The sequence below is a fragment of the Primulina eburnea genome, chromosome 14, assembly GCF_022965805.1.
Source record: "Primulina eburnea isolate SZY01 chromosome 14, ASM2296580v1, whole genome shotgun sequence".
NCBI classification, from domain to species: Eukaryota; Viridiplantae; Streptophyta; class Magnoliopsida; order Lamiales; family Gesneriaceae; genus Primulina; species Primulina eburnea.
Genome location: NC_133114.1, coordinates 32,803,469 through 32,817,817, shown reverse-complemented (window position 1 = coordinate 32,817,817; position 14,349 = coordinate 32,803,469). Strand labels below are relative to the sequence as shown.

The window sequence follows — 14,349 nt, the reverse complement described above, 5'->3', positions numbered from 1 at the left end:
GTAGCACAGAATTTAACAATTTCGTGCCCCAGCTTGTTAATTCATAATTGAAAATTACGAACTCAAGAAGCATGTATTTACGATAGAAGAAAGCGAAACAAGAAATACTCTCTTCAATTGGAGATGACATTGAACCAGCTTGTAACAGGAAATGCCGCGAAAATGTTGAATTTGAGCTATACGGGGTACAAATAAAGCAATTATAATTGCATCATGGCAATCACATCCAGACCAAAGATTCAAACTTTAAGATTATATTTCTAAAGCCCCGTGGCCCCCGTCAGAGAAAACTGCGGCAATAGAACTTGAAACTCTGCTCGATACTTTGGTTTGCTTTGTTGGCTGTCTCGTTATGTATTATATCTGTTATCTCTCCTGGTTGGATAGCAACCAACCACAGCAGATAAAAGGAGACGATGGGATTCGACCCGTTTGGCGAATGTACTCTGCCTGTGCTGTGGTTTTTTCGGCCTGAAGATTTCTTCTAGCTTCCGCACAATGTAGCATCTCCGCCGATTTTTGTCTCGACAATGCTACCTTCTTCAGCATCTTTTCTTGAGCTTCTGCTTTCATTTGCTCAATTTGGGACTGAAAGTAGGCAAAAGAACAACTCATGAATTGAATGAAATGCTTTTAGGCAACTCGAGACTTATTCACGATGTAATACTTCACCAAACATATACTTCATATAAGGAGCGAAGATCTCTACCTCAATTTTCCTCATTTCTGCATCAAGCTTTGCTTTCTGTCGACTCTCCCATGCTTGAATTTTTATCTCTTCTCGTTTAAACCTGGACAACGAATTGTTAGGCTAAATTTGACACATGATAAGATAGCTCAAAGAACATTTAACGAAATAATCAGCATAATCTTCTAGTTGGAGAAACCTTGCAGCATGCTTAGATTTCTCAGCTTCTTCCCATGCAGCCGCATGTTTCGCGTATTCAATTCGTTCAAACTCATTTGCGTCAATGGTTTTATTTCCGGATACACCTTTTTCTTTATCATCATCTATTGCCCATGCAGCAATATTCATCTTACTGAGCTGAACGCCAAGGGCAACAATCTCCCTTCTTGTTTTGAGCTTCATTTCTTTCTCTGACAATTTATCTTTCTTATAATCAGCACCTAAATTTCCCGTTGACATTCTTTCTGGCTCTCCTCTTCGTGGAGTAGAAGGTATCGAAGAATTTGGGCTGCGGAGGGGAGTTGTTGCACCAACAGGGGTGGCACTCCTTGAAGGCTCTTGACTTGGAATAGGTGTCATCTCGGTTCCCATGTCTCTCATTGACACTGATCTTATGACAGGAATACCTACAAATTTTCCAAGTCGTTAACATCATTTTATACATTTGAAGTCAAGTAATCTCAAAACATAAATCACCTCTTGTTTCTTCTGTAACGCTCTTTGTAAACGGCAACCCTGTATCGCCCTCAGCCCCTTTCAAATCCTCAAGTTCGGCTTGGCCTGAAACTGGTGCAGCTCCTTGTGAAGCATAAGCAAACTTTCCGAGCCCCGCCTGAGAAGTCGGCAGGCAGAAATTAACCCGTTTCACTGATGGTTTATTTTCAGAGCTAGCAGACTCCGAGGCAACTCTAACCATATTCGCTGCTATTCCACGGTTCACTTGATCATGTAGATTAGTCTTCTTTGATACGTTGGACTGCACATTCTGCCTATTCACAATCCATTTCTCCGCATCATTCCATTTAGATGACATTGGTCTTGATAAAGATCTTGCCGCAGAATGGTGCAGTGATCTCTCGCCTTTATGGAATTCGAAACTCGATGTACTATCGTAATCTAGATTTTCTTCTTCACAAGTTCTAACAGGATATACTGTATTCGAATTGGTGTCATCAGTCTTGGAAACTAGTTGTGTTCTTAACTGTCCAGTTTCCCCATTTTCTCTGGGCACGGGGTCCCTCAGCTGATCAGAATTCACACCATCATGGCTTGCATCTAGATTGGAATGATAATATTTAATAGGCGGGACTTCTATACTGGAGTCTGTAAAAGATTGATAGGGAAACACCAATAAAACAGAAGCAAGATTTGAACAACATAGGTTTTTATCTAAGAAAAGCTGTAATCTTGAAAGGAAATATGTGCTCAGAGCAGACAGGAAGATCTGTAATGAATTCTATAAGCATTTACGTTTTAGAATGGACGACTTCTGGTATTTGTTACAAATACAGAACCAGTTCTTCTGAGCCAGCCAATAGAAACAGTTCAAAGAACAATATCCCAGTCTCAGTTTCCCCAGACATTTAGCTGATGGAAAAGCACGAAACGAGGCAAATAATTCATACCTTCCTCCCCAAAATCTGCATTACCCACAGCTAACAAACTGTTCATCACAAACTCTGAATCCTCATATCTAGAAGGAGATGTTCTAGAAGAATTACAGTTTGATTCATCCTTTCTCTTTTGTGAACCAGTAAGCTTCATCCTCAACTTGCTAGGAGATATTATACCAGTCTGCATTGAAATTAATTCAGCACAATCTTTCCTATATTGACAAAATCCAGCACAGCCCACCAAATGAAAACAAATATCAAAACCATCCCAACAAACAGTGAAAAAAACAACAACAAAAGAAAGGAATCCGTCACAGTAATCTTTCAATCCTAATCATGAAAAGCCAATGCTCACCAAAAAAAGATACAGTGACTGGAGACACACTCAGACAGCAGCAGGTCGGAGTGAAAGAAAAAACAGAGGATGGCAAGAATTTTCTTGAAAACACTCTGTGTATTTACAATACAAGAAAATAAAATGCATGTGTTTATATGATATATATCTAGCCACGATTAGTCGTTTTTCAGGAGCATGAAATGAAAACGAGACCTGAACTTTGTTTATCCTTTCGTACTCCATTATGAGATCTTCCTCACCCTCCACTTTTCCCTATCTGAGTCCCCAACTCTCTCTCGTTTAGAAGAAACCAAATCTGTCTGAAGGACAAAGCTCTGACAATCTGATGCAAGATAGAGACTATTAGTTTATAATAATAATTAGATAGTCAAACCATTCATGTCAAACAAAAAAACTTGTGTGAGATGATATCATGAGTCGTATTTATGAGATGAATATCTTATTTGGGTTATCCACAAAAAAATATTATTTTTTATGCTATGAGTATTACTTTTTATTGTAAATATAGGTAGGATTGACCCGTCTCATAGATTAGGATTCGTGAAATGATGTAACACGAGACTCACTTACTCGGATTTCTAGTACTAAAAAAAATATAATAATAACAGTATATAACATAAATTTTTTAAATTTGTTGTAAAAAATTACTTACGTATCATCTTTAGAAAATGTAATTTTTACATTCGGTCAAATATATAATTATGTGAAGATGAGAAGTACGATTTACAGGATATTATGGATCAGACAAATAATAATAAAATCCAGATTTAATGAAGATTTTCCCGACCAAACCTTTCCATTAAATAATATTATTCACAAAAGATTGGCTATATATATAAAATTATTGTTAAATTAGGATTTCTAGTGTTTAAATATATAAGATAGTACATTTTTTTGAGGAAATAAAATTGTGTTAACAATAATATATAATAATTGATAAATGATGAGTCAAAGTAGTGAATTCTATAATGTGAAGGAGAGATGATTTTGAGCAATGACCGAAAGAAAGACAAGCGAATGGTCAAAACACTTGTTCGACCATCATTCGCTGCTTTCTACACTATACATCCATATTTATAAATTTTTAATAAATCTTTAACCTAAAAAATGGGTTTATTTCTTTTATATATATATATAAAAAATAAAAAGTTAACCTTTTGACGATAGAGAGAGAGACATCCAAATTAGCCTGAGAATTTATGAGTGAGTCTCATGTGATACTGTTTCATGGATCTTAATCTGTGGACAGATCAACTTCACCCATATTCACAATAACAAGTTGTAAGGACCGTGTATCGTATTATCGTAAATCCTGCGTGATTACCGATAATTTATGAAATTGTCATATGATTATGTATTTGATGTGTATTATGACAATGAATTGGAAAATGAATATTGTATATGAATTGACGTTGTAAGAGCTCGATTGGAAAGGCCGAGCGCCAGGATATCTGAAAGGTGATGTTCGGGCAGAACATAAAGCGCCCGAGCGGTAACTTTCGACCGCTCGAGCGCGGCACAAATGAAACTCGGGGACAGAACTTCTCGCGCTCGGGCGCGAGAATTCTACCGCCCGAGCGCGGAAGCGGTGGAAGGTTAAGAACGTTTTGCTATTCGATTTCTTCATTTCGTACGTAGCAACTTCGAGAGAGACACGAGAGAATTCGATTTCTTTCTTCTGAATCGACTTCTAAACGCTGTCTAAACGCGAAACAAATTATATATTTGTTATCTGCGCGTCGAGGGCTTCAGACTGAGGTAATTTTCTTCGAGTTCCAGCAGCTTTAAATATCATAGTGCTGGAATAGCATGTATTTGAAGTTGAATTTCTGATATGTAGTAGAATAACCGACAATAAACTCGTAATCGAAGTCGGAATAAAATTATGATATGATTATGATTTGATATGAATTTTTGAAGTTTCAATGATATTTGAAACTCATATTATTGATTTTGGAGTATGTTATTGATTGAAATGAATATGTAATTGATGTAGATAAAGTGTATCTTCAAGCTACATCAATTGGAACGAAGAATTAAGGTATGTTGCGACCGGGTAACATACGACAGGTATCTGTATTATATGATATATGATTGGATTGATTGGATTGGAATACGTGTCTATGTGCCTATTTGATGATTTGATGTGGCATACATGACATTGAGATTTGAGTATCGATGTATAAAATAAATATTTTGTTAACACACATCATTTTATGCATACATCGATACATGACATGCACGTTGAGCTATGATCCTTGGATACCCAGATATGATTTGATTGGATTTCGGGGTTTGTGAACACAATGCTATGTTTGGTATTACATGACCCTTAAAACATAGACATTTGTGGCCCCATATGATTGGATATGAGATGTGGGATTGACGACGCTTCGTCGACGTTGTCATATGTGTATTCCCATATCGGCCGGTGTGCCAGCTCGAGCATTGATTTGATTTGATAGCGATTCGATTGATTCTGACATGTGCTCAGTGGATGGGCATTTGACCTGATACCTCCACGACATACATGCATTGCATACCATATATCATTGTTTAGATATCTGTGGTATATATGATCGGTTGTTCCATACGGAGCTTTGCTCACCCCCAAGGGGGGCTGTTGTTGTCTTTGTGTGTGGACAATGGCAGGTACTCCAGGATATCAGGAGGCCAGAGAAGGTACTTCTGGTGGGAGCCACAGCTTGGGCTGAGGTTTATGTTTATGTCTTGTTCCCAGTATATATATGTATATGTATCTATATACCGGGGCATGTCCCGAGGATATGAGATGTTTGTATGTGATTGATTACGTGTGGGCGTGTTTATGATTTGAATTTAGATACTATTTTTAGTATTTAAATATCAGAAGAGATATTTTGGGCTCATTGTAAAGAAATTTTAAACCCGTTTTCCGCTGTGATTAATTAAACCCTAATCAGATTGCATTGTAATAACGATTAGGAGTTAAGGGCCCCACACTAGATGGTATCAGAGCATAGCTGGGAATGCTCTATTGAGTCTTGTGTACACTTGAATAGGCACAAATGAATTGTGCGTATGTGGTTGATTTATTTGTATTACTTGCTCTTACTTGATTTGATTTGAGTAAGTATATGATGAGATTGATAATATGAAATGATGAGATTATGAGATTGATATTGATCTGTGATATTCATCAATGATTTGTAGATGGATCACACAGATGAAGTTGCGAGTAGTAATACTGAGAGAATGGTTGGACAATTTGAAGGATTGTCCATGGATGTGGTGATGGCTCGATTCCAGGATTTGAAACCACCGAAGTTCTTTGGCACCGAGAGTGCTGAAAGAGCTGAGGCCTGGCTGAAGGACATCGAGCATTTGTTTAATATTGTTGAGTATTCCAAAGCTCGGAGACTGAAACTTGCTTTGTATCAGCTGAAAGACCGAGCTAAATCTTGGTGGGAAGCCGCTGAGATTGGATTGAAAGAGGTTGGGACTGAAGTCACCTGGGATGTCTTCAAGGCCCAATTTCTGGAGCAGTATTCTCCTCCTTCTTATTATACTGCTCAGGAGAATGAATTTAATAATCTGCAGCAGGGAACGATGTCTGTTGCGGAGTATGCTTCTAAATTTTCTACTCTGTTGAAGTATGCACCTCACGTAGCTGGAAATGCGAGGGCAAAATATAACAGGTTTGTAAATGGTTTACATCCTGTTTTATATACATATGTTGTTTCTGGATTGCCTACCAGCTACGCAGAGGCAGTTGAACGAGCCAAGGCAGCCGAAGCTGGACTTAGGAGAGGAGGTCCACAGTATACTCCTCCACCACCGGTGTCAGCTCAGCAGCCTACTTTGCGACCGAGGGGTAAGAAGTTCAAGAAGACTGGATCTGCTTCTTCGTCTTCTTCAAGCTCTAGTGGATCACAGAGAGGGAGTCCTGTGATTGCTCCCTATTGTAGTCATTGTGGGGGTAAACATACTATCGAGCAGTGTCGAGGTATGTCTGGTACTTGTTATCAATGTGGGCAGGAAGGCCATTTCTCTCGAGTATGTCCGAACAGGGGTACGACTTCTGTTCAACCCCAGCCAGGATTTAGAGGTGGCCCTAGTATGATGAGACATGTTGTTCCTGTTCCATCTTTTCAGCAGTCGAATGTCCCACGATATCGAGGACCGGGTGGTCAGAGTGCCCAAGTTCCTCCTCAAGTGAGAGTGTATGCCATGACTGAGGATCAGGCGAGAGAAGCTCCTGGTGGTGTGATTGCAGGTATTTGCACGCTTTGCGATTATCCTGCACGTGTTTTATTTGATACAGGAGCATCTCATTCATTCATATCTCATGCATTTGTTGCATCTCACGATATTGAATGTACCCCGTTGTATGGTACTTTGTCGATAGCCACGCCAGCAGGGAAGATTATTTTGTCTGAGAAGATTGTGCATAATTGTGTATTGATATATGAGGATAATGTGATATTTCTGAATTTGATTGTCCTCCCTATGCACGACTTCGATTGTATTGTTGGCATGGATATCTTGATGACAAATCGAGCTACCGTTGATTGTTGTCACGGAGTGGTTCGATTTCGACCTATTGATGGACCCAAGTGGAATTTTTATGGCAAGGGTTCCCAAGCCAAAATTCCATTGGTATCTTCCTTGGAGATGTCTCGGTTGTTGAATAGCGGAGATGAGGGTTATCTTATCTACGCTATTGATATTTCGAAGAAGGAGTCTTCTTTATCTGAGATTCCTGTTGCGAAAGAGTTTCCGGATGTATTTCCCGATGAGATTCCTGATTTTCCTCCTCATCGAGAAGTTGAGTTTAGTATTGATCTTGTGCCGGGGACTGCGCCTATATCTAAAGCTCCCTATCGCATGGCACCACTGGAACTGAAAGAATTGAAAGAACAATTACAGGATCTTCTCGATAAGGGATATATTCGACCGAGTGTATCACCTTGGGGAGCTCCAGTTTTATTTGTTCGAAAGAAAGATGGTACGATGCGAATGTGTATCGACTATAGACAGCTGAATCGGGTTACTGTGAAGAACAAGTACCCACTTCCGCGTATTGATGATTTATTTGATCAGCTTCAGGGTACTTCTGTTTACTCGAAGATTGATCTTCGTTCTGGGTATCATCAAGTACGAGTTCGAGACGAAGATGTACCCAAAACTGCTTTTCGTACGAGGTATGGCCATTATGAATTCCTGGTTATGCCTTTCGGTCTTACGAATGCTCCTGCTATTTTTATGGACTTAATGAATCGTGTCTTCCGAGATTATCTAGACCGATTCGTTATTGTATTTATCGATGATATTCTCGTGTATTCGAAATCGAAGAAGGAGCATGCTGAACATCTGAGACTGGTACTTCAAACTCTTCGTACTAGTCATTTGTATGCCAAATTTTCCAAATGTGAATTCTGGATGGACAAGGTGGTATTTTTGGGCCATGTCATTTCGAGACATGGTATATCTGTTGATCCTTCAAAGGTCGAAGCTGTATTGAATTGGCCAAGACCTACGAATGTTCCTGAGATCCGAAGCTTCATGGGTTTAGCTGGTTATTATCGTCGTTTTATCGAAGGATTTTCGAAGATAGCTAAACCTATCACTCAACTGACACAGAAGAATCAGCGATTCATTTGGTCAGATGAATGTGAAGCTAGTTTTCTTGAATTGAAGACGAGATTAACCACAGCACCTGTGCTTACTATTCCCTCAGGTACCGGAGGATTTGTGGTTTGTACAGATGCGTCTGGTAAAGGGTTGGGCTGTGTTCTGATGCAACATGGCAAAGTGGTTGCTTATGCATCTCGTCAATTGAAATCTCATGAAACTCGTTATCCTGTTCATGATCTCGAATTGGCCGCCATTGTGTTTGCTTTGAAGATTTGGCGCCATTATTTGTACGGAGAAAAGTTTGTTATCTATTCGGACCATAAAAGTCTGAAATATCTCTTTTCTCAATCTGATTTGAATATGAGGCAACGCAGGTGGATGGATCTCCTGAAAGATTTTGATTGTGAGATTCAATATCACCCTGGATCGGTGAATGTTACTGCGGATGCCCTGAGCCGGAAAGTTTATGATTCTGTTCTAGCTTCTGTTTGTGTCGCCAAGGTACATGAGGATATATGTACTTCTGGTTGGACTTTTCACTCGAATTGGAATTCTGTCACTGTCTCAGCATTGCAAATTGAGCCGAATTTGATATCGAAAATACGAAAGGCCCAACGAAGCGATGCTCAGATCCAAAAGTCGAAAGAACTGGTATCTGCTGGACATCAGTCTGGATTTCAGATTTCTTCTGATGGTTCTTTACGACTTAATGGTCGGCTGGTAGTTCCTGACGACTCTGATTTGAGATCCGCCCTTCTTCGTGAAGCACATTGTAGCAAATACAGTATTCACCCGGGAGGCCGGAAGATGTATTTGACATTGAGACCTCAATTCTGGTGGAGACGTATGAAGAAGGACATTGCTGAATTTATTTCGAAATGTCTTGTCTGCCAGCAAGTGAAAGCCGAGAGAATGAAACCTGGAGGTTTACTCCATAGTCTTGAAATCCCGAAATGGAATTGGGAACATATTGCTATGGATTTTGTGACTCATTTACCTCGTTCGCCCAAGGGCTGTGATGCTATTTGGGTTATTATTGATCGGCTTTCGAAATCTGCACATTTTATTCCGTATGAGCGGACTTATCCTTATAAAAGAATGGCCCGTTTATACATTGAGAATGTTGTGAGACTGCACGGGGTGCCAGTCTCAATTGTATCTGATCGTGATCCCAGGTTTGCTTCTAAATTCTGGGGTAGTTTTCAGGAAGCGATGGGTACGCGTTTGGCTATGAGTACTGCTTATCATCCTCAAACTGATGGCCAAACCGAGCGTACGATTCAAACGTTAGAAGATATGTTGCGTGCTGTGGTGATGGACTTCAGAATGGGATGGCAAGATGCCTTACCATTGGTTGAATTTTCATATAATAATAGCTTTCAGACGAGTATCGGTATGGCACCGTTTGAAGCTTTATATGGGAGACGATGTAGATCACCGTTATTCTGGGATGAGATTGGTGAGAGACAGTTGACTGGACCTGAAATGATACAGGAAATGAACGATAAGGTTCAGTTGATTCGGCAGCGGATGAAAGCTGGTCAGGATCGTCAAACGAGTTATGCGAATAAACGAAGACGACCCTTGGAATTCCAGAAAGGTGACAGAGTGTTTTTGAAAATATCTCCCTTTAGAGGCACTGTTCGATTCGGCATGCGAGGGAAGTTATCTCCTCGTTATGTTGGTCCATACGAGATTCTGGATCAAGTTGGTGATCTTGCGTATCGATTGGCATTGCCACCAGCTCTATCTGCTATTCACGATGTGTTTCATGTTTCTATGTTGAGGAAATATGAACCTGATCCATCGCATGTGCTTGCACCTGATGAGGTTGAACTTGATCCTTCTCTTTCCTATGTTGAGCAACCTGTTCGCATTATGGATCGAAAGGAAAAGATATTGCGTAATAAATCGATTCCTCTGGTACGAGTGCAATGGACACGACACGGAGTTGAAGAATCAACGTGGGAATTGGAGAGCAAGATGCGAGATTCGTATCCTCATTTGTTTGATTCTACGACATCTATTCCATTGTATTCTATGTATTCTGATCCTTATTCTGATTTTAGTTTTGATATGTACTATAACTGGTGACATATATATGTTTACCAATGTTATGTATATAATGATGTTTGAGATTTCGGGGACGAAATCTTTTAAGAGGGGGAGAAATGTAAGGACCGTGTATCGTATTATCGTAAATCCTGCGTGATTACCGATAATTTATGAAATTGTCATATGATTATGTATTTGATGTGTATTATGACAATGAATTGGAAAATGAATATTGTATATGAATTGACGTTGTAAGAGCTCGATTGGAAAGGCCGAGCGCCAGGATATCTGAAAGGTGATGTTCGGGCAGAACATAAAGCGCCCGAGCGGTAACTTTCGACCGCTCGAGCGCGGCACAAATGAAACTCGGGGACAGAACTTCTCGCGCTCGGGTGCGAGAATTCTACCGCCCGAGCGCGGAAGCGGTGGAAGGATAAGAACGTTTTGCTATTCGATTTCTTCATTTCGTACGTAGCAACTTCGAGAGAGACACGAGAGAATTCGATTTCTTTCTTCTGAATCGACTTCTAAACGCTGTCTAAACGCGAAACAAATTATATATTTGTTATCTGCGCGTCGAGGGCTTCAGACTGAGGTAATTTTCTTCGAGTTCCAGCAGCTTTAAATATCATAGTGCTGGAATAGCATGTATTTGAAGTTGAATTTCTGATATGTAGTAGAATAACCGACAATAAACTCGTAATCGAAGTCGGAATTAAATTATGATATGATTATGATTTGATATGAATTTTTGAAGTTTCAATGATATTTGAAACTCATATTATTGATTTTGGAGTATGTTATTGATTGAAATGAATATATAATTGATGTAGATAAAGTGTATCTTCAAGCTACATCAATTGGAACGAAGAATTGAGGTATGTTGCGACCGGGTAACATACGACAGGTATCTGTATTATATGATATATGATTGGATTGATTGGATTGGAATACGTGTCTATGTGCCTATTTGATGATTTGATGTGGCATACATGACATTGAGATTTGAGTATCGATGTATAAAATAAATATTTTGTTAACACACATCATTTTATGCATACATCGATACATGACATGCACGTTGAGCTATGATCCTTGGATACCCTGATATGATTTGATTGGATTCCGGGGTTTGTGAACACAATGCTATGTTTGGTATTACATGACCCTTAAAACATAGACATTTGTGGCCCCATATGATTGGATATGAGATGTGGGATTGACGACGCTTCGTCGACGTTGTCATATGTGTATTCCCATATCGGCCGGTGTGCCAGCTCGAGCATTGATTTGATTTGATAGCGATTCGATTGATTCTGACATGTGCTCAGTGGATGGGCATTTGACCTGATACCTCCACGACATACATGCATTGCATACCATATATCATTGTTTAGATATCTGTGGTATATATGATCGGTTGTTCCATACGGAGCTTTGCTCACCCCCAAGGGGGGCTGTTGTTGTCTTTGTGTGTGGACAATGGCAGGTACTCCAGGATATCAGGAGGCCAGAGAAGGTACTTCTGGTGGGAGCCACAGCTTGGGCTGAGGTTTATGTTTATGTCTTGTTCCCAGTATATATATGTATATGTATCTATATACCGGGGCATGTCCCGAGGATATGAGATGTTTGTATGTGATTGATTACGTGTGGGCGTGTTTATGATTTGAATTTAGATACTATTTTTAGTATTTAAATATCAGAAGAGATATTTTGGGCTCATTGTAAAGAAATTTTAAACCCGTTTTCCGCTGTGATTAATTAAACCCTAATCAGATTGCATTGTAATAACGATTAGGAGTTAAGAGCCCCACACAAGTAATACTCTTGGCATAAAAAATAATATTGTTTCATAGATAACCCAAATAGGAGATCCGTCTCACAAATACGACCCGTGAGACCGTCTAACACAAGTTTTTGCCAGAATTTATATATGAATGTTCAATTTTTTACACTAATTTCCCCCGCTACATTTGGCACGAATCTCCTCCTATTTTACATGTTGACACTTATATCCCTTCTGAGAATTAAATATTTTCATCCAAAAATATAAAATGTCCTCATTTAATTTATTAAAAATAACTTTTTACACCTTATTTTTATATACGACCTTGAAATTATGTTCTAAATTATAAAAAGTTCCATAAATTTGTTCAAATGTCATTCATTGATACAAAAAATATATATTCTAAAATTTAATTTAAATTTTTTTTTTTAGAATTGGACTGTTAATTTTTTTACACGCTATAAATAATGAATGATTTAAATATGTAATAACGTATTATTCAATGATGATTACATTTAGGCTGCGTTTGGTTGGAAGGATAGGATAAACTAATGATTAGTACGTAAATGATAAAGAAAATGATTTTGGTAGGATTGTAATATATGGTGTAAAATAATATTATGTTTGGTAAGATTTTTAAGTGTAGGATAATTTTGAATTTTTGGATGAAAAGACGAAATTGTCCTTCTCCTTTGCGAAGGGAAAATTAGCGACGGATTTTAAAAACCGTCGCTATTAGCGACGGTTTTTGATAAACCGTCGGCGATCTAGTTTTGAATTATTTTAGTTACTAAAAAATTTGACATTTAGCGACTGTTTAAAAAAAACCGTCGTTATTTGCGACGGTTTGTAAAAAAACAGCTGTCGTTCTTCAGCTGGGCCAGTACTCTGATGTTTTGATTTTGCCGTCGTTTGTGAAAGGGTATTATAGGAAAGTGGCGTGTGATAGAAATGAGGACTAATAATAAAGTCATTGGACATGGGTTAAAATTAACCTGCCTTGTCCCACTTTGTCCCTTGCACAAGAGATTGAGTTGGTTTAATTAAATTTGAACCAAGCAGGGGATTAGGCTGGAAAAAATTAGTGAATCACACCTAATCATGCCTACCAAGCACAGCATTATATGTATGTTTTTTTTTTTAAAAAAAAATGTATCGTATGTGAAAAAATAAAATATCAGAGTATAAATTTTATGTGTGAATTATTCTAGAACAATTATTATAATTGAAGACATGATTTAAATTGATGTATACGGAAAAGAGTTGCTAAGGTGGGCCATTTCCTATCATTCTTCATTAATGGATGGAAATTTTGGAAGTGATATTCACGTGCTTGCCCATTGTCCTTAAAATGGGGCGTCGCCAATATTTTTGACCAACATGACAATGAAATGGCTGAATTTGGGTTGGCAAAATATCTTTGACCATAATGATTACCTACTTCTATGTTACTATCTTGAATTTGAAATTTATGATTTCGAATTTATTTCATTGTTAAATATCTTAAACATAAGAAACTCAAGTTCATATTTTATTTATTTATATTATATATTATACATATGACAATAGATTTTAAATAATTCAAATATTCTAAAGATTTGAAATAGATTGTGATCAGGTAAGTGTCGGTTGTTTTGAAACTCCACTCGAACCGTAGCTAATTGTACAGAAATTGCAGCTAATTGTACAGAAATTTTGCATGGTTTGATTTGAACAATAGAGCGAAATCGAAACGTCATCTTCAAACATCGTAAAGTTCGCGTTCAAACTTGATGGATGTGTCCTTTTACTGCAAACTTTCTATCTCAATTCTTTGATGGGTCCTTCAAAATTTTCAATCTTCATCATATCGTTTGCCAAAATTTCATATATCTTTTTGTTGCTCCCATATTCATTCATACGGGAAATAAGTGTGAAAAAAAATAAAAGTCTGTCTACCCATTTTCTGGATGGCAGGCATACGAGAAGAGTTTTGGGTTTTTGCTGATGTAACTAGCTATTTCAGTCCTCTGGTGCTAGAGCCCAATAAAATTTGAAGCTTGAATGTGGGCTTGATATTTAGATCGACGACCCAATAAGAAGTAAATGTGTATTTTAAGGGAGTGCCTCCTTGGGATTTGATGATGTTCATGCTTTGCAAGCGAATTATGACATACAATGTGATATAAAACCTAATTAAATATATTAATAATAACTCGAAAATTTCTAAACAAAATAACTTAACATAAAT

At 38.2% G+C, this 14,349-nt stretch overlaps 1 protein-coding gene across 4 annotated transcripts; it reads right to left on the bottom strand.

Annotated features, from left to right (window-relative positions):
- Positions 1–11: 11 nt before the first annotated feature.
- On the bottom strand, positions 12–2,991 carry LOC140811402 (uncharacterized). 4 transcript variants are annotated; one of them, XM_073169251.1, is made up of 6 exons: positions 2,858–2,991; positions 2,314–2,482; positions 1,385–2,011; positions 888–1,314; positions 710–791; positions 12–588 (listed from the first exon to the last, which is right to left on the bottom strand). In XM_073169251.1, the coding sequence occupies exons 1-6, from the start codon at positions 2,879–2,881 to the stop codon at positions 367–369; spliced, it is 1,551 nt and encodes a 516-aa protein (XP_073025352.1). In that variant the 5' UTR covers positions 2,882–2,991; the 3' UTR covers positions 12–366. The 4 variants fall into 4 exon arrangements, with proteins under 4 accessions (XP_073025352.1, XP_073025351.1, XP_073025353.1 ...); XM_073169250.1 differs by having other exon boundaries at positions 2,852–2,985; XM_073169252.1 differs by having other exon boundaries at positions 1,385–1,963; positions 2,852–2,985.
- Positions 2,992–14,349: the final 11,358 nt, after the last annotated feature.